Below are 21,258 nucleotides of genomic sequence, written 5' to 3'. Positions count from 1 at the left end.
AACCAAAGTACTAAAAATAAGAGGCTCAAATTCCAGATGGTGCCTTATTTTAAGAGCATGTTTTAAGATGAGAGTATTATTGTCCAATTAAGACCACCACACCATCCAAAACAACATTATGTCCCAAGTAAGCAACCCAAACTGCCCCTCCCGCCCTGCCTGCCAAAAACATCACCAGAAGAAAGCATGGTGACCAAAGTGAGTGGGTCGCCACAGCAACTATATTTAGGGTTAAACTGCATACAAGTGAAGGCTCCTTCCTATCTGGCAATAAGCTGTACATGAGTCTGGCACAGCCCAGTTCCATACGGGGGTGGAAGTGATGTCCTCAAGGAGCCCATTTTACTTTCCTTTTCTCTTCTTCCATCCCTGTTGGAGGATGGTGACCAAATGGTAGAGTAGCAAGTGGGGCAGTGACCAAAATGAGGAAAGGGGACCAGGGCTGGAAGACTTTTAGCTGTACACCCGAGGGATGTCTGGTCACCTGCACTTAAAGGCATGTTTCATATCACTTCATTTTTGTTGTGAAAAATCATTTATCTGAGAACTGCTGGATTTAACACAAGTTTATTTTGTTACAATAGAACCTCATTTAAAAACTGGTACAGTAAGAAAGTAAAAACAAAACCACCCCTTTTGAACACTGACTTACTTTCTCCTCATAGGACAGTCCTTCATGAAGTGTCCAATTTTACCACAAATTCGGCAACATCTATCATTTGGGGCCAGCTCTCCTTCAGTTAGCACTTCTGGATCAAAAAAGTACTCCTAGCAGAACAATTTAAACATAGAAAAATATGAACAATTAATGTGAGATCAAAACACAAAAACTAACCAGGTATCACTCAGAGACCTTCTTCTTAATAATGATTATTATACTGTTTAATTCCAAAATCTAAAACCATTAAGAGGTTTACTTCAGGATAGTTTTACCTAAATTCATGATGGTTTATTCCTAGTCATCATGCACACCACAGTTTAACCCTACCCACAAAGAGAGCCTGTTTTTCCAGGACACTTCTACACAAGAGCATCACACATACCCCTGAGTCAGCTTCCCCAGGATTTGGGGGAAGCAGAGGCCAGGTATAAAGGCTTTGCTTTCTCATAACATGAAAAGGCTAAAACTCAGTAAACTGAGGAATGTGATTTGCATTACACAGATTACACAGAGAAAATGAAAGAAGCTATGTGTTGTTTTGTTTGTTGTGGCTCCTGGAGAAATTATACCAGAAGAAAGGAAAGATAATGTCTGGACTGAAGCCTCCTTGTCAGTGAAATTATCCTCACCCCAGATCTCCTGGATCAGAATTTGCGTTTTAACAAAATCCCCAACGTGGATTTTGCTGGAACAAGTTTCAGAAGCCTTGGTGTAGAAGATAGCTACTGCATATTCAGCAAAAACTAGATGCACAGATGTGATCTAATGCTGAATATACACCCCATACACTTAAGGTTCATTTAAAGTCTTTATTAAGAAATTTAATGTAGAAAAAAATAACTTTATTTTTTAACAGAAAACTCTCTAGTTCCTAATCCCCCCTTTTCTCTCACTGAGGGAATTTTCATTTATTTATTTATTCATTCTATTTTTAAAGATTTTATTTATTTATTTTACAGAGAAAGAAAGAACACACAAGCAGAGGGAGCAGCAGGCAGAGGGGGAGGAAGCAGGCTACTTGCTGAGCAAGGAGCTAGAAATGGGGCTCGATCCTAGGACCCTGGGATCATGACCTGAGCCTAAGGCAGAGGCTTAACGGACTGAGCCACCCAGGTGCCCCAAAGGAAATTTTTATAGTGCAATTTTGTTTTGTTTTTAATCAGTCCAGTTCCATAAAAATTTTGAGTATTAGGTTATATGACACCAGTTAGCTTGCTTCCACAGAGCAGTATCTCTCCTAGTCCCATTTAGAGATGTATTACTCTGCAAGCAGAGGGAACAACCTAGACTTCACATGAAGAGGGTGGAGGAACCATGGCTATATGCAAGCTGGATTTGGTAGAGGCTGCACAGAGCTGAACGCTGGTAGAGCAGCAATGCCATCTGCATGCATGATGTGATGAAGGCAAAGCAGCAGCACCAAAATGACTGATTTTCCCAAACTCCACTTCTGGCTGTTTCTCCCTTTTCTACTGATAAAAATGGCCTCAGAATTGGGATGTATATAAAAAAAGGTTTTTAGGAATTACTCTGTATTGTGATTATTTATTTGGCTAGACTCACCAGACTTTCAGAGTATTTATTATTGACATAACATGTACAAATTAAGGTGTTTAATAAAGTTCCTTTTTTTGGGGGGGATATTTGATATTTCTAATGGACACTTACCATTTTTGAGGGGCAGTCCTTTGGAAATCCTTTGACTGGAATACCAAATACTCTTCTACCATTAATAAATGCTTTCATTATAAAATTTGTCACTAGAAAGAAAAGAGTAAGTGCCCAATTAGATGGATTAAAAGGAAAAGGGATCACATTAACATTTATAAACAAAGCAACTTACTTTTCCTTGATAATCCAGCTCCAAGATTATGATTCAAATCAAAGGGATCTAAGTCAAGAAAATTAATGAGAACAAAAAAGATAATGAAATAGGAAATGCCACTATTCATCCATTTAAGTGAGTATATAATAAAGTGTTATATACTTTATCATTAATAAAAGTACAGGACCCTTGAACAACGTGGGGGATAGAAACACCAAATCCCCACACAGTCAAAAATCCATCCATAGCTTTTTGAGTTCCCCAAAACTTAACTAGTAACAGCATACTACTGACCAGAAGCCTCACCTATAACATAGTTGATATGTATTTTGTATATATATTATATACTGCATTTTTTACAATAAAGTAAGCTTAAAGAAAAGAAAATGTTAAGAAAATCACTAAGAGAAAATAAATTTACAGTGTTGTATTTATAAAAAAAAAAAATTCACATGTAAGTGGACCTGTGCAGTTCAAACCTTTGTTGTTCAAGGGTTAACTATATTAAATGACTGCTTTTTTAAAATGAGTTTCAAATATGTAATATAGCTAAGTAATATATATTCCTAAATATAAGTCAAATGTTTTCTTCAAAGTGTCCATCAAAAAAAGTGTGTTATGTTTGAATCCATATAGACTCCTTCCTATTATGAGCAGTTGCTTCATTTTGAACAACAAAATATTGTTTGGAGAAGACATATTAGTGGAGTGTTATCTAATGGTGCTGGTTTGGGAAGCATAAAGAGGTCATAAATAGATTTAGAACATTTTAGCACTGGGGATCCCTGGGTGGCGCAGCGGTTTGGCGCCTGCCTTTGGCCCAGGCCGCGATCCCGGAGACCCGGGATCGAATCCCACATCGGGTTCCCGGTGCATGGAGCCTGCTTCTCCCTCTGCCTGTGTCTCTGCCTCTCTCTCTCTCTCTGTGACTATCATAAATAAATAAAAATTAAAAAAAAAAAAAAAAAAAAACACATCCCAACTAGGGGTTGTCCAAAAAAAAAAAAAAAAAAAAAAGAACGTTTTAGCACTGGATGTTCCTGTTAACTAAAGTGTTTTAAGGGTCCCTTTAGGGCAGCCCGGGTGGCTCAGCAGTTTAGCACCACCTTTGGCCCAGGGTGTGATCCTGGAGACTGGGGATCCAGTCCCATGTCAGGCTCCCTGAATGGAGCCTGCTTCTCCCTCTGCCTGTGTCTCGCCCTCTCTCTCTCTCTCTCTCTCTCCTGTGTCTCTCATGAATAAATAAATAAAATCTTAAAAAAAAAAAGGGGTCCCTTTAGTCATCCTGGAGATCATAAAACACACTTATAAGACAAATTAAGACACAGACACCTGTCCCAATGGCATGCCAATGCCTACTTGTTTTTAGTGAAAGCTTCATAAAGGACTTCATTATGATATTAAATGTCCGCATCTCAAAGTCTTAGATAAGTGTGTGTGTATGTAGTATGTATATACATATATACATGTGTGTGTGTGTGTGTGTGTGTATATATATATATATATATATATGTTGTGTTCTGGATTATTATGTATTAGATGACCCAGAAAGTGGTAGGAATAATGAAAAAAATGCTGATGTCACAGAATTATTCGAGATAAATTTATTTCATGAATAAAACTTGTTCATGAAATAAATGGAGGTAAAGTACTACTTCTAAATTAAAGTACTATTTTATACATGATTTAATATACATACATAATAATTCAAACTTTGAATATTATGTGTAGATATTTAATTATTTCCCATAATGCCTAAAAACACTGAAGAAAAGCAAAGGAAAAAAAAAACCTAAAACCTTTCTTGGGGATCATTAAGAAAGTGGAAGACTGCTTATATACAGTATATACAAAAGAAGTACAGAAGTAAAAAGAGGCATCCTTCTGGTTGCCTGTTATGCTTTTCATGGACAATAACTGGGGCATATCATTTGAGATTCAGACTCACTAACAGGTTACAGAAACCTTCACTCAGTTTTGACCCTACACTAGTAACTGCTATCAGGTTACCTTCCTGGTAGGTTTGACTATGCTTTCTTCTGGTGTCTTTCATGTGTGTATATGTGGAAATAATTCTGGTTGTTTGCTTAATGCAGCAAAGATATCAAATATTTAGCTACTGGACAAACACTGTTGGGGCCACCACCTCTGAAACTCCTCCATTCTAGAATTGCTGGTTTAAAGTCTTCTTTCTAATTTAGCCTATTACTAATGGTTCATCTTAAAGTAATGTAAAAATGAGAAGTAAAAGATAAAGAGACTTCAAAAATTAAAAACAAAATATGGACAACTGGAGACCTTAAGAACCCACTATGATAATAGAAAGGTTTGAGACAAAGTTATAGGTTTTTGACATATGAGATCCTAAAAAGTTAAAACCCTATCTAAAGCCTTAGTGATCTGAATTTAATTGTATAAATATTCAAGAGTATTTTAATATTGCCAACAGGCAGAAGTAATGATGCAAATATAATCTAAAGTAACACACATTATTTAACTAGTATATTTTTTAAAAAATAAAAAGATTAAAGTCAATAAAATACTTTTTAAGCCATTTCTCAGTTCAGTTTTAAGCACTTAAACTCCATTTTGTCCCTAAAATTAAAATCCCACAAATTGAAAATAAACAATCAACTACAAACATATATGGCCCATGGATCCTTGCATTCAATGGAAGAAAAAGCTTCAGCATGGGCAAAAGAAATGTAAAAAATTGTAAATAATTACTTATAGGTAAAGTTCTTCATGAATAAATAGCAAGTAAGGATCCTGAAAATTCATTCTTAGTGGCCCCTCTTCAAACTCTCCATTCAGAAAGTGATAAAAGTTCCAGTCTTTGGAACGCCTGGGTGGCTCAGTTGTTGAGCATTTGCCTTCAGCTCTGGGTGTGATCCCGGGGTCCTGGGATCGAGTTCCGCATCAGGCTTCCCACAGGGACCCTGCTTCTCCCTCTGCCTATGTCTCTGCTTCTCTCTTCTGCATCTCTCCTGACTAAATAAACAAAATCTTAACAAAACAAAACAAAACAACTTCCAGTCTTTTGAAGCTGCCTATCTCTATTGCAAACTTATTCTCCAGTACGTGTTCAACAAAAGTCAAAGATGTGCCCTGGCCAAAAGACTTGAATTGGAGAGGCCCCACAGGAGGACACTGGTCATTTAAAAATAAATCTTTATGCTGTTATGCTGGAAACAGACAAGTGTCCTGATGTGGACAGTAACAAGATGGCTATGCGGCACATCCCAACCAGTGGCTCCCTGCTGTCCTGCAAGAGCTCTGCAGGGATGAAGAACAATGCCCTCATAGTTCAAACTCTATAATTCTATTTGATTTTAAGTTTCATTTTATTTGTACCTTCAATAACAATGTATTTTGAGGTCCACTGTTTCTTAAAAGTTGTAAGCAGACTTTTTCTCCTGATGCTAATAACATGTTCTTTAAAATCAAATTCCTCTGTGTAGAATCGAAGAAGTCCCAACCATAGCTGCCCAACAGATTCTGTATTTTTCCCATATTCTGGCCAATAGGTGGGCTAGAAATAGAAGGGAACAAGAGATATCATGCTCTATAGTAAAGTGTTAATAGCTATCTTCATTTGTATCTTAGGGAGTAAATTTGGACTTATTTTAATTAACTGGAATTTAAATACATAAAAATATAATTATGTAACTTTTCTTTCACATTTAAAAATACCATTTATATGAGTTTATTAATCTCTACCCTGTGAGTTGGAGATAGTGAGAGCTCAGGGTTTTAAATGTCAAACCCCAGAATGTATGTTTGTGGAAGAATCTGGAAATAAATTTGAAGAGCCTTGATGATGCCTGGGTTATAGATCTTTGAACTCAAAGTTTTTTCAAACTCTAAAAACTTTGCAAATATTCATTCACTTGGAATAAAGTTATATAACATTTGAAATTGACAGGCATTAAAGAATCCTAGATACAGTCCCTAGAAACTCACCTGGCTTAATAAAAATGTTTTCAATTTCAAAGGACATCTGTATATGCTAGTTTTTTACTATCATAATATAAATAAATATAACAAATGATAATATAGTTGTTGACCACTACACCACAGCATAGTACAGCTAACTTTTAGTCAAGGATGTAAAAAAATCTTTACTCTTAAAATACGTACCAGTTCATCTATTTGATCAAAAAAATAAATATTCCAGCCATCAACAAATATTTCAGGTTTCTTTTCACCTTTGTATATCTGAAATTAATTTTTAAACTATTAGTATGGATTACAAATTTAATGCATTGATACAAAAACTTGTAGGAAAATAGTTAAATATTTAACTATAGAACCACAGAATATTAGAGAAAGAAGAGGGCTCAAAGGCAACCCAGCTTTACAGATGAGAAACACAATTTCTTTTACTAATACCTCTTGAAGGACAGGAATGACTGGTGGATTCCTCTGCTGGAGAAAATATAGCACCATAAGCGTGTATGCATATGACGATAAGCTGCCTCTAGATGCATCACCAATATCACACATCTAGAGGGAAAGAAAACAAGGAACAAAGAGAAGATCACCAATGTTTTTTGGTAAATTTGCAGCTATTCTATTATTACTAAAAATAAGGTGCTTTGGGGGATCCCTGGGTGGCTCAGTGGTTTAGCGCCTGCCTTCAGCCCAGGGCGTGATCCTGGAGTCCCGGGATCAAGTCCTGCATCCGGCTCCCTACATGGAGCCTGCTTCTCCCTCTGCCTATGTCTCTGCACCCCCACTCCCTTCATAAATAAAATAAAAAAAATCTTAAAAAAAAAAGGTGCTTTTATAGAGCTTTAATATAAAAATTACATCTTCAAATGCTAAAATATGCCAACAAAAGCAAATAAGACCAAACAAAAGGACGTTGAAATCAAACAAAAGAAAAATTCCAACCATCAGCCACAAGCAAGATCAGATTATCATAGGTAAATTTAAGACGACAAAATTTTAGCCTTCCATGGCCAGCTTCCCAAAATAGCTAAAGGAAGCATTTAACATGGCTGTGGTTCTTTACAAAATAAAGACTTATGTTTTCAACTAGATTTGAAGACAGACTGAAATTTCCTGATGAATCCCAACAGGAAGCATACTTACCTTTGTAAATACTTTCATGGTATAGCATAAGTATTTCACTCTGGGATCAATGGCTGAATAAGCAGATAAGAGCCTTGTGTTATGGAGAGCCTGTTAAGAGGACAATTACACTACAAATTATCAATAAGAAGAAGTTTTAGGCTGGAATATTCTGAAAAGGTTTACACTGTAATTCATTTTAGGTTGAAGACAATTAGACTAAAATTAATATTTTTCCCCCAAACTGAGCTTCATTAACTTCTTAGATAATAAGAATTATGAATGACATCTGAGCTCGTGACTTGCATGTTAATATGTCCTTAGTCTAAACATTCCTAGAAATAAGGCTATTAAGATAATTCCATCTAAGTAGATGTTAAAAGTCCCCCACCTCACCCTGGCATTATTTAAACTGAATGCACCTATGGTCCAGAGAAAGCCCATAAAGCCCTGAAGTAATAATCCAAGTGTGAGATCAAAGACCTACACTCCAAAATTAAAATTCAAGCCAAACAAAAAGCACCTGCCACTCTGACCTCATTTTAAATAAATACTAACAACTCTTTTTTATATACCCAGTCTCAGAACACTGCCAGGCACCCAGCAAGCACTTCTAAATAATGATTAAAAGAATGAGTAAGATAAAATAAATGGCTTAATTTTGCTTGAGATTTTGTAAATTAAGAGACATTTGTTCCCCTCGACTGCCCTAAAGAAAAAGCCTAGAGAAAAATCTCACCAGTGTGTTATACAAACTGATGTCCACTTCCAGACCACTTCTCAAATGGAAGAACTTTACAATTGGCACCTTTGCTGTTGTAATGGGCAAGATATTTCGCAGACCTAGATTGGAAATAAGATAGTATCATTAAATACAGCAGCCGGAGCCATCAGCTACTCTTATGTTAAGGTTCTAACACAAAATGATATAAACCTAACTCTGACATGTTTCACTGCAATCACTACAACTACTCAATTCTGTTACTAAATATCTGGAAAGACTCTTCTGGCAAAGTTTATATTAGTTAAACACATCAATATCTGAAATTCAAGGATGAACAAGGCAGACACTGACCTCCAGGAACTCACTGGATTATGGGTGTGCACAGGGCTGTCAGTCTGCTAAATACCAGAACGGAAGAAGCAATTACAGAGCCTAGGCTATGTGGGCCCTTCCTATTCTCTCTACCCAACTATATCTAATACAGAGAAAAGCCTTTGGGGTAATCATCTGAATCCTCAAAACAAAAGCTACTCATCACAGAGCCAGAAGTTAAGACAGTAAAAGAAAGGAATCAACTTCAATAGGAGAGGAGGAAATTGCCTGAACTGGACTTTGAAGAAGGAGAGTGACAAGTAAAGTTAGAAGAGGCTGAGGGGAGGGAAAGGAAAGGCCAGGAAAGTACACATGGACAGGGCAGATGCCTAAAGCAGAATGGCATGTTTGAGAACTTCCATGGAATTGTGAAGGCTACAGAGTAGACTTGAGGGAAAGTAATAATGAGTGATAGGAGGTGTGGCAGAAACCAGGAAGAGCTTCTCTCTATATATCCTTAGAGGCAAAGAGACACCAATGAACTGTATAAGTTGGGGGGAATCACTGACCACATCTATCTGGACAATGCCCTTGGCAGTGGACAGACTGGAGGCACCCACTGGGAGGCAGTGTGACTATTACCAAAAATGATCTATCTGGGCCTGAACTATCTTGGTGGCACAGGGATGCAGAGAAGCAGGAAGACATGCTTAAGAGTATGTATACCTATATGCGCTAGGGAAGTGGAGGCAGGGGGATGGGAAGCAGAGGTAGGGGGGAATAGGGGAGAAGAAGGAGGATTGTAACACTAAGAACTACCAGTTCCCGCGCACCAGAATCCTTCACAAACATTACCTCCTAAAATGTTCACCCTCACCCAAAAGATAGAAGACAGAGACCCAGAGATACTAATGTGCTTAGGAATATGGAGCTAGTAAATCACAGAGCTGAAATCTGCATGTAGGTGTGACCGACTCCAAATCTCTACTGAACCCATTCCAGGACAGATTAGTTACTGCTTCACCCATTTTGGTGATTCAAAGGATGTCAATGTCAACCACTGAGAAACTAGATTCAGAAGGAAGGGCAGGTAGTAGAGGTTGTGGCAGAAGGAAGGCAGTAAAGAGAGAGAGGAGTTCATTCTGAGATGGAGTTGGAGTTTCTCAAAGAGGTAAACAGCAGTATCTGGCAGGCAGATACATAGTGATCCAGAACTCAGGAGAAAACTATGTAGACAACAGAAGAAATTTCCAAAAAAAATGTCTGTGCAGAGACAGAGGAGGTCTAACTTATACTGGATGGGGGGGGGGGAGGTAATTCATATTTGCTGAATACTTGGCATATGCTAGATCCTTATTCTACTTTGTAGATGAGGAACTGAACACTTATGATGAAATGAGTGTCTTTCTGGGAATACACAGCCAACAAGTGGGAAGCCAAGATTTAAAACCAGAGAACTGGGGTGCCTGGGTGACCCAGTTGGTTGAGCATCTGCCTTTGGCTCAGGCCATTATGCCAGGGCCCCATGTCGGGCCCTCTGCTCCCCAGGCAGCCTGATTCTCCCTCTCCTTCCTACTCATGCTCTCTCTCTCAAATAAATAGATAAAAATCTTAAAAAAAAAAAAAAAAAAAAGTTAAAACCAGGAATCTGATTCCAGAACTTCCACCAACTACTTTGCTATACTGTATTTAAATTAGATAGCCTTTCACTTTATTTCCTTCTCATTCTAGAATTTGACACTGTTGCCCATTATCTGCCTGTCCTCTACAGTTTATTCACAGCACATTGTCCTAGTTCTTGTCATTCCAATGGCTTTTTCCATGTCCTTTAATTTCTACCCACAGAAATTAAAGGCTTAGTCCTTAACTACTCTCAAAGGATCCCTTAGAATTCTTTTTATTCTTGCTCTCTCTCTCCAAGGATTTCAATGCAAAACTGTTTTCCTTTCGTTCTTCAATCCTGACAGACAACTCCATATTTCTAATTGGTTGCTGGACTTTTAAAACTTGGGGATTATACCTTCATGGTAAACTACACATCTCTACATGGTGTCTTCTGCAAACATTCCCATTTCTCAAGTACCCAAACATTAGTCTGAACTTTTATTTCTTACTTGTAGATACCAAAGCTAGGAGATTTCCCCTTGGGAATCTCTCCTCTCCTTTTCCTTTTAGGATCATTAGTATCTGGTTAAGGTACTAATGAATTTTGCCCTGAATTCACTTGGGTTATACCTTCCCTGAGAGACTCTACTAGCTGCTGAAAAAGCTTAAATTTTATTTTTATTGGGTTGCTCCTCTCTTGGAAGAAACTTCACTGGTTTTCAAATATCTGCAGGCTTTATCTTATCTAGTGATAGGAACCACCTGAAATTCCTCCCTAAATGTACTGATCTTCCCACTGTCCTACGAGATATACTACAGTAACTCTCATGTTCATGTGCATGCACTCTTAGGAAGACTTCTCCTTCTATCTTTCGAGTCATATCCATCATCACCTGAGATCAGTATAAACCCATCTCCTGCATGAATCTTCCCTATGCAACTCTTAAAAAAAAAAAAAAAAGATCTTATTTATCCATTAATGAGAGACACAGAAAGAGAGAGAGAGAGAGGCGCAGAGACCCAAGCGGAGGGAGAAGCAGGCTCCATGCAGGGAGCCCAACGTGGGACCGGATCTCAGGTCTCCAGGATCAGGCCCTGGGCTGAAGGCGGCGCTAAACTGCTCAGCCACCCGGGCCGCCCCCTATGCAACTCTTTACCAGAATCTCTCTATCTTCAGAGCTTACTGAATACTTATAATAGCTTCTGACTTGTTCTGAAAGATGAATACTACCTTACACTGTTACATGGCCTGTAACATGTAACATGGTGTCTTTCCTTTTTTAAAATCTGAAAGTTAGGACATCTGGGTGGCTCAGCGGTTGAACATCTGCCTTCGGCCCAGGGTGTGATCCTGGAGACCGGGGATCGAGTCCCACATCGGGCTCCCTGCACGGAGCCTGCCTCTCCCTCTGCCTATGTCTCTGCCTCTCTCTCTGTGTGTCTCTCATGAATAAATAAATAAAATATTAAAAAATAAAATAAAATAAAATAAAATCTGAAAGTTGTCTGAGGAAAAGACTTGTAGAGACTTTTTATTTTTCCACCATCCCTAAGTGCCCAACACTGTACTGAACACATAGTAGGCACCCAATAAGATAGTTGGGGACTGCTTTTAAAGATGTCAGGTTTCAGTCATAGCCCTCTAGCTATTATTAAATTCTTGTTCCATGCAATCTGTGTTCCATTACTATTATCTGTATGTAGAAGTCATTTCAGTCTAATAATGACCTGTTTTTAACAAGCATGGCTCATTCTTAGGATAGATACACTTTTGTATTGAGGGGAAAGGAACATGAGGTCTCTAGTTTTTAATCTCAAATGGTGCAGGAAAAAAATTGAGCAAATAAGAGAGAGAATAATAAATCGAATGTGATAAAATGTTAATAGCTAGTGGATCCAAATGAAAGATATACAGAGTTTGTCATACAATTTTTGGGGCTTTCCTGTAAGTTTCAAATTATTTCAAACAAAAAGTAAAAAATCTAGCTCAGTACTAAATAATAATTGTGGCAACTTAGCAATTTAGTTTATTTGCATGATTTCAAAAAAATTTAAAAAGCTCATGATCTTTATTTAAAGATTCTATTTATTTATTTGAGAGAGATAGCATGAGAGAGAGACAGAGCAGGAGCAGGGGGAGGGGCAAAGGGAGAAACAGACTCCCAGCCAAGCAGGAAGTCCAATGCAGGACTCAATCCCAAAACTCAGGGATCATGACCTGAGCTGAAAGCAAATGCTTAACTGCCTGGGCCACCCAGGTGCCCAAAAAGCTCATGATCTTTAAAGGTAAAATTCCCAAGTGAAAGGAATGTGTATTTCAGTGACAAAAAAAAGAAAAAAAAATTCAATGCAAATTAAAAAAAAAAAATGATGTTCTATGTTAATTTTCAGAGGGAATAAACTGAAATTAATATTTTTTCTTGTTATTTAAGTAATGTGCTATCCTTTTTATTTAAATGCTTGGAAATAAAAAAAATACAAAAAAAGGAGAGAGGGAGCACTCCATGTGTATGTTTGTGTGTGTGACATTAACTTACGTCTATTCTTTCTGAGAGAGAATAATAAGAGAGAGAGTCTCATAAACCATTTAAGTTTTGTAGGGTCATGAACCATATCATGCTCACCTTCATTCCCAGCTCCTAGCACAAAAATTTGCAAGAAATTTCAAGAAATTTTGAACCACATTTTAAAAGAAGAGTCTCACTGTTAACAGCATTCATAGCTGTCCCTGACAGCAAAATAATATGTTGTTAATGGTATGTCAGCACTGTGCACAATTTATAGCATCTATATGTTTTATAGTTGTAAAAAAGTGACCTGGTTCAGTTTTCTCAACTTATTGATGAGAGGAAAAGAGATTAAGTTAAATGACTTGTTCAGTGTCACATACGACTGTTGAGCAGCATAGCTACAAATACAATCCATAACCCCACCGTGCTTTCCATTATGCTTCACACCTGTCAACAACACTTTGATTGATACAGTCTCATTATGACAAAATGGGTTTCCAAAATTTCTTGCCTGTTTTGTATATGCTTTGTTTTGAAATAAAACTAAGCTAGGCAACAATATGCATTCGAATGATTACCAATTCTTTAGTCCTTCATGCTTATTCATACAAAATTTTTTTTAAGATTTATTTATTTACGATAGACACAGAGAGAGAGAGAGAGAGAGGCAGAGAGACACAGGCAGAGGGAGAAGCAGGCTCTATGCCGGGAGCCCGACGTGGGACTCGATCCCGGGACTCCAGGATTGTGCCCTGGGCCAAAGGCAGGCGCTAAACCGCTGAGCCACCCAGGGATCCCCCTCATACAAAATTTTTTACAGACATCAATATTGCAAATGTGCTATAGATGAGCCACTATACTGTTTCATTGGTATTAATAAATTCTAAGTATGCAAAACACTAGTAAAAAAGACAAAAATATTTTTAGAAAAAGTTTGCAGAGGTACCTGAATGTTTTTTGAGGACTCTTGCCAATTCTTCAATAGTTCTTACACAGTCCAACCCCTGCAACAAAAATTGCATATACTGAATCAAAAAAGGAAGACAAGTTCCTAACCTGCATCCATTACCTTTAGAAATAACGATTAATTTCAGCTCATTCATACATTTTTCCCTTTTAGGCAAGCCTTGGTCAGTATTCATAAGCAATATCCTATGGATATAAAAACTCCCGTAGACCCTACTTCCTAATGGTTTTTGGAAGTACAAGAGAGGCTGAAATCAGATGCCCCAGAAAAGTGTGAATCACTGTCCAAATGAGGACCTCCATTTTTCCTCTTTATGTAGTTGTGTTATTCATAAGTGCACTCTGTGCCAGAATAAATAAGAGGGAGCTTTTGTGCCCCACATTATTCATTCTGGGTGGACTTTCATTATATTTCTGTTAAGAGCTGATGACCTGCTATGGACAGTGATTAAGCTCAGGTGATCTCTCCAGAGGATTGTGTAAATGCACAAATTGAAGTCATACAGCAAATACGAGTGTTTAAAAAAAAAATTACACTTCAAAACACTGGGCTCACCTTTTACAACATAAACCCTTTGATGGCTACATACATCTCAGAATGTATTTGAAACTTTTGTTCAGAAATGTCCATAAAGCTAGTTTATAAGCCATGTAAAAATTTGATATTGATGACATACAATAAGGTAATTCCATATACTGGACCCACTCCTGCTTGTCCTCTTTACTCATCAAACTCAGGGTAGACAACTTTTGGCTATTTTCCCAAATCAGATACATCCTCAAAAGAAAAAGACTTGAAAATAAGGACAGACCTAAAAAGATCTTGAGTGACAACAACATCACTCATTTGGCTCTACAGTATCTGGACTGTTGTCAAAAAGAAAAAAAGATTCTTGGCACTTCTCAGACTTTATACTTCCCTGAAGTGTATTTTGTAAATGTTTCCTATTTGTCAGAGGCTAGCAAACCTTTCTGCTCTGCAAACCACATGACCCTGTTGTAACTACTCAATTCTGTGGTTATTGAGTGAAAGCAGAAGCTGTAAACACTTCACAAATGAAGGATGTGACTTGTGTCCTGAATTGACAAAACAGGCAGTACATAGGCTGGATTTAGCCTATGGGCCATAGTCTGCTGACTTGACATACATGATCCAAGCTGATGTGCACAATCTCCGGATGCAAGAGGAACAGAAGGTACTCTTTCCTTTTATAAATTATCAACCAAATACCACATGTTTAGGGACATATGAAACCAAGTTTGTCTTGAATCTAGGTCTCTGAACTGTGAGTTTAGCCCTCTTATCATTGTACCACATTTGTTGGCCTTCTAAAAAATGTCTCAGAGAACCACAATGCCCACCTCTTAAAACACTTTTCAAAAAGCCTTATGTGGGTGTGTGCATCAAAGTCAGCTTACTGGCCATGCCAGTAGGACACCAGAAGGGCTGGTTTGCCTTTATAGTGTTCCCACAGGCTGCTTTCAAATCCACTCTGTACTACAGGTTGAAAGTACTCCTTGCATTTACCTCTAACCTTAAGTATTTGACCAGAGAGACTATGCCAAATGGCATACTCCATATGGTACGTTCTGATAAATTTGGAAAATACCAAGCTGTACGGTCAGTCAAGATTGTCAAATCATACTGCCACAGCAAATTCAAGTTTTAGGTGGTTACGGTACCTCTGCAGTTTCAAGTCCATTAATTGTCATACAGACGTCAAGGTCACTCTGTTTGAACCCAAATCCATTTTTGGAGGAGCCAAACAAGCTCAATTTAGTTCCTGTTAAGGATATATGAAAAGTAATAATCAATTACTTGAGTACATTTAATTTTCTGATCAAAATAGCCCTCTCAATGAATCAAATATACCCAGCTATTAACTATCCTATATGAATCTCATTATAATTATCTTCTTTTATTAACCATTTATTACAAGCTGTTTTCTCTCAAAATTTATTTTTTTTCAAAATTTACTTTAAATAAATTCAATCTGCATAAGATGTGAAATACTACCAAGTGCCACTTTATTCTTAAATGTGCAAGGATATTTCAAGGAAAATGTGGATCATATTAATATATTTAATAATGTAATTTTATTGCTTTTTAAATATCCACTTTTTAGAGATGAACTTTGACTTTAAAGATAACACGAAATGAGGGAAGCCTGGGTGGCTCAATGGTTGAGCATCTGGCCTTTGGCCCAGGGTGTGATCCTGGGGTCCTGGGATTGAGTCCTGCATCAGGCTCCCAGCAGAGAGCCTGCTTCTTCCTCTGCCTGTGTCTCTGCCTTTCTCTGTGTCTCCCATGAATAAATAAATCTACAAAAATCTTAAAAAAAATAAAAATAAAAACACGAAATGAAATTTCACTTGTGGTGTCTGCTAACAGAAATCCCACACTGCTACTGTCTTTTCTGTTGGTTAACTAGGATCTGGCAGACCAAAGACCATTCTCGGGATATCACAAAGTAAGTGAAGCCCTGTCCCCACCATCACCACAAAATTACCTTCTCATTCTCAAAGTTAATGTGCTTGTAACACATGTACTCATTCTAAAGGAAGGTCATACTACCTTTCTTTTCTTAAAGGTAAAAAGTTATTTACCTGGAAACTCCTGTCTTATGAAACTTTCTAGGTTTTGCCGAATATGTTCACGAGCTTGATCTTCTGAAATAGTTGGAGAAAAATCCTCTGTTTAAAATAAAAAAAATTTAGAAACAAAGATTGTTCACACTCTCTGGAAAAAAACCTTTTTTTATAAAACAAAATCTAACATTAAAGTTAAAAAGAAAACTCTAAATTTTGTGTCTTCCTGGTAGACAGCATTAGTAATATAAAATAGAAAATGTCTCTCTTTGAAAAGAGTCTATCCCCACTCTTTTACACTGTTGGTGGGAATGCAAGCTGGTGTAGCTACCCTGCAAAACAGGAGGTTTTTGGAGGTTCTTCAAAAAGTTGAAAATAAAGCTACCCTATGATCCAGCAATTGCACTACTAGGTATTTACACCAAAGATATAAATATATTGATCTGAAGGGACACCTGCACCCCAGTGTTTACAGCAGCAATGTCCACAATAGCCAGACTATGGAAAGAGCCCAGATGTCCATCAACAGATAAATGGATAAAGAAGATGTGGTATATATATATATATATATATAACAATGGAATATTACTCAGCCATCAAAAAATGAAATCATTTGTACTGGTGTGGATAGAACTAGAGGGTTTTATGCTAAGTGAAATAAGTCAATTAGAGAAAGACAATTATCATATGACCTCACTCATATGTGGAATTTAAGAAACAAAACAGGATCACAGGGGAAGGGACAGAAAAATAAGACAAAATCAGAGAGGATGCAAACCATAAGACACCCTTAACCATAGGAAATTAACAGCGTTGCTGGAGAGGAGGGGCTGTGGGGGGACGGGGGTAACAGGGTGATGGGCATTAAGGAGGGCACATGATGTGATGAGCACTGGGTGTTATATAAGATTGATGAATCACTGACTCTACCTCTGAAACTAATAATATACTAAATGTTAATTAACTGAATTTAAATTTAAAAAGGAAAAAACCCAAAAGTTAATGATGTATTATACCACCCTAAAAATAAAAAATAATAAAACAAAGAAGACAGTCTGTCCCTAGGAGCTGCTCCTGGAATAGAAACAAATCTGCACAGCCGTTCTGCTACTAGATTTCAGAAACGCAGCGGTCTATAAAGGTGGCCTTCAGGGAGCTCCCCCAGAGTGTGAACACTAAAGTTTGCAAGCATGCACAAACATATTGTTTTCTTCGGGGACTCTGGATTCCTTTCATAGTTTATAACTCCCAAAAAGGTGTAAAAACGACTAAATCACTGGTTAACAAAGAAGTGCCTTCTGACACAGTTGCCTCAGGAGGTGGCACCATGGTGCATCAAGCTCATCTAAAGAGTTACCTGCTTCTCCTTTAAACGCGTTTCCTTTAACTTGAATTCTCTGTATACCACTGCTTCCCCACACTGGTATTCCTTAAAGGGCTGTTAGGGGGCTACTCATTAGTGTTAAAGTATTTTATGATTAAATTTTAGAAATGCTGGGATAAAGAGTTACATCAGTTCTTTACCTTAACATTTCTCAGAGGCCATTATTACCCTAACGTGCCCTTGGGTAATAATGGGCAGGGAGTAGCGGCTACACTCTTGGGCCGGGAGCAGCGGCTACACTCCTTCCCTACTTGACTTATGGAGTACTTCTTGCCATGACATACTATTAACTGCACTCAGGAAAACAATTCAAGGAACACCAGTTAGGAATGGTGTTAGACTTAGAAGTTTCTTAGAAACTTAGACAGTTTCTTCAACAGTTAGACTTAGAAGATTCTCCTTCCTTCCCTATCTTTCCTTCCACAATGGTTTACTCTGTCTCAGCTGAAACACACACACAGAGCTCTGTGGACACAGGGAAGAATGGAACAGACATGGTCCCAGTGATGGAGCTAACAGCTCAGTGATGCAGACAGAGGACCTTGAGCAAATGTCAATGCAATATTCTGACAAATGAAATGTTAATAACTTACTGTAACATTGGACGCAAACTTGATCTAAGATATTTAAAAATTTGGGTGTCAGTGGTGGCAGAGGTTCCAGCTGAATTCTTTTGAAGTCTTCGGGACAGTCTTTCTTGAGATGACCTTCTCGTTTGCATAAACTGCACACGACCGTAGGAGACTGCAGTAAGGGTCAAAGCAAAACAAGACATAATATACAACCCTGTGTGCCAAATGAAGGGGTCCTGAATCTTTTTTTTTTTTTTTTTTAAAGTCCATAGTCTACTCTTGCTTTCCAAAGGAATAAAAATAATGTGCAGTCACTCCAAATTATTTGAGATGAGGACATCTTATGGGATACTCAGGAGTAAAAGGTAGTAATTTCCACTGCCAAGAGCATTCCCTTTCTCCAAGGCAAATTCGCATAGGTCTAAGGAGGGAAGGAGATGGAGCAATTGTATTGGAGTGGAAGATCAACCCCTACCACCACCCAGACGGGGAGAACTCTGTTATAGTACACAAAAATTACAGGTGTTAAAACTGTTTAATGTCTCTTCTCTTAGTTCTGAGAGGGGCACTGATTACCTTGCCTTTCGTGAAGGTGAGTTTGCTGAATTCATAGAAGAAATCAGACTGATCCGAAGTTGAACTATCCTCAAATGCACTTTCTTCTTTAAGATTGATTTTGCTAAATTCCATTAGTAGAGCCCCATCTGCAGGTTTCCCACCTTCTTTTAAGTCTTTATACTTAGCAGACTCTCCTAGGTCATCCTCTTCCTCAGACAGGGCATCCTCATCCCCTGATCCTGTATATGTATTTTCTAATTCATCTTCATTAGCCAAGTCATCCTCATCTTCCCTTTGGGTAATGGACAGCCTGGGCTCTTCTTCATCATCCTCTTCCTCTTCCTCCTCCTCTTCATCGGAATGAAGGATTCCTGATGTACGGCCCTCTCTAGAAGGGGTGAAGTGGCTTAGAGCATCTTCGAGGTCATCAGTACCTCCTTCTATGCCTTCTTCATCAACATCAGCCTTGTCCTCTGAAGTAGTGAATCCATCACACTCTTTGGCTGTAGGATTTTGGAAGCCTTCTAAACCCAAAGTGCTATCTGTCTCATTTTTTTGTGTGCTGCCACAGATGGCAAGCTCTCCATGTTTGCTACTCCTTAAACCCAGATCACTGGCAGTCAAAGGATGCTTACCCTCTCTCACAATTTTACTTCCAGTTTCTTGATGGTATACTTTAACATCCTCATACTCATCACAACTGGCCCCTGTCTTGACACAGTCTGAGTTTTCCAGGTGGACACTGACATGTACATTTCCTATTTCCTCTGTTGGGGGGCTTCCAAAGCTTTCTGCAGTCTCTTGAAGAGTACATGGCTGTACCATGCAATTGTCTGCAGCTGAACTGGCAGCACTTGGCCCTTGAGCCAAAACTGTGCTTTTGAGTTTATCATCTTTGGCCTGTGTACCCGAGTCATGCTTGGCTACTTCTTTAGAATGTTTGGAAAGACAAGTGACAGTACTCAGAGACTTTGGAAGGCTGGATTTTGTAATTTTGTGTGGAAGAGCAAAATACTTATACGTTGTCCTTAAACAATGAAGTATATATTCAAACACGGGTTGATTATTTAGAGTCCTTGCCACATTTCGCTTAACAGAGTAGGGATCTGTAACAACAAAAAATCCACCACTTCATACATTTCTATTTCACGTTTTAAAAATTAGCCTGCTATAGATCAAAACAGACAACAAACAAGCAATACTAAAATTTAGCATGAATCTTTTATGCTTTTTTAAAAACTGGGGATGGGGAAGTAAAGATGTAGTTTAAGAACAAAAAGAAATGCTTTCTTAAACGTCTGCTCTATGAAGAGAACCCATTCAGTTCAGAACCAATACCCCTTCCCTATTTTGTTCTGTGACTGTGGAGGTAAAAAAGGTGTCATCAGTGTGGCTCTTGTGCCATGGGGAAGTGAGATCTTCCCACCAGGCTCTGCTGAGTGCTCTGCCTCCCCACTCAGCCAGGCCCTGTGGTGTGTAGAGCTTACCTCCACTCTTCTGCCCTGGGAAGCCCCATCACTGAACTGGCTGGACTGAATTCAGGGGCGAGAGGGAGGCACGAGGAGGAGACACCACTTCTCTCAATCTTTTCTCCTCCCCTAGAACTCCAGCAGGTTAGGCAATTGGCCAGAAGAGCTGAGCCACAGAAACTGCAGGGGAGGGTTTAAAAATGTGAGATCCCCATGACTGCACACAGAATTTATGCAAAATGCAAAAAAACAAAAAACAAAAAACAAAAAAACCCTCTTATGCAATATAAAGCTTGAAAAAAATCAAGCAAAAAATACAAGAATTCCATTTAGGAGGTTAAGTTATTTGAAGGAGGAGAATTAAGATTTTTAGAGGGGTTTCAACCTCCTAACTTTGCAAAGCTGAGAAGAGCTAGTCCACTTAAGGTAGTCTACAGGGCACATCAGCAAGTTTCATACGATGGTTTTAGTTAAATGAGCCTTCGCTAGAAAAAGTGTTTTTATGAATCAGTTTCAAATGCTACCATAGATATTCCAAAAATAACCAGCCCCTCTCTCTATGAAGAGGAATCCAACAAAGAATTATTTTTCATGAGAAAAAGTATTTTCTCACCTTCGTAAAACTAAACAGCAATAAGCGAGGAAAGGACGGAATCTAAAAATCCAGCAACCAGAACAATAAACAGGAAAGGGGGATTCACACATCATGGGGCGGGGTGCAAGCGGGCACGACTACATAAGCGTTTTAAGTTGTTAAGCAATTTACAGAGAAAGCAAGGACTCTGCCAGCCACTGTTTAACTGTTTAACTAAGATGTTTTACTGTAGTGCTTAAAAAGCCCAGGATAAACAAATTTGGTCCCTTGGGATGACCACAGTAACACATGCAAGATTCTAACTATTTCAACTTTTGGGGTCAGGCCTACATTACACGTGGAGGCTGAAAGGAGAAGTAAAAAAGCATGCAGTTAGACTGGTACCTTAAAAAGAAAGGGAATTAAAGATAAA

At 38.3% G+C, this 21,258-nt stretch overlaps 1 protein-coding gene across 9 annotated transcripts in view; it reads right to left on the bottom strand.

The window, feature by feature from the left end:
- The window catches only part of TUT7 (terminal uridylyl transferase 7), a 64,164-nt gene that overhangs the window by 16,061 nt on the left and 26,845 nt on the right, over positions 1-21,258 (bottom strand). For all 9 annotated transcript variants that reach the window (XM_025423153.3, XM_025423157.3, XM_035700744.2 and 6 more), the window contains exons 13-25: positions 18,801-19,888; positions 18,246-18,396; positions 16,287-16,373; positions 15,363-15,463; positions 13,660-13,717; positions 8,302-8,405; positions 7,584-7,673; positions 6,879-6,992; positions 6,627-6,704; positions 5,841-6,018; positions 2,505-2,552; positions 2,330-2,421; positions 653-768 (exon numbers count right to left, since the gene is read on the bottom strand). In XM_025423153.3, coding sequence (XP_025278938.1) covers positions 653-768; positions 2,330-2,421; positions 2,505-2,552; positions 5,841-6,018; positions 6,627-6,704; positions 6,879-6,992; positions 7,584-7,673; positions 8,302-8,405; positions 13,660-13,717; positions 15,363-15,463; positions 16,287-16,373; positions 18,246-18,396; positions 18,801-19,888 — 2,305 coding nt within the window. The remainder of the gene's footprint in view (positions 1-652; positions 769-2,329; positions 2,422-2,504; positions 2,553-5,840; positions 6,019-6,626; positions 6,705-6,878; positions 6,993-7,583; positions 7,674-8,301; positions 8,406-13,659; positions 13,718-15,362; positions 15,464-16,286; positions 16,374-18,245; positions 18,397-18,800; positions 19,889-21,258) is intronic.

The sequence above is a fragment of the Canis lupus genome, chromosome 1, assembly GCF_003254725.2.
Source record: "Canis lupus dingo isolate Sandy chromosome 1, ASM325472v2, whole genome shotgun sequence".
In the NCBI taxonomy this organism is placed as follows: Eukaryota; Metazoa; Chordata; class Mammalia; order Carnivora; family Canidae; genus Canis; species Canis lupus.
The sequence above is the reverse complement of the archived record's forward strand: the minus strand, read 5'-3'. Positions and strand labels throughout refer to the sequence as shown.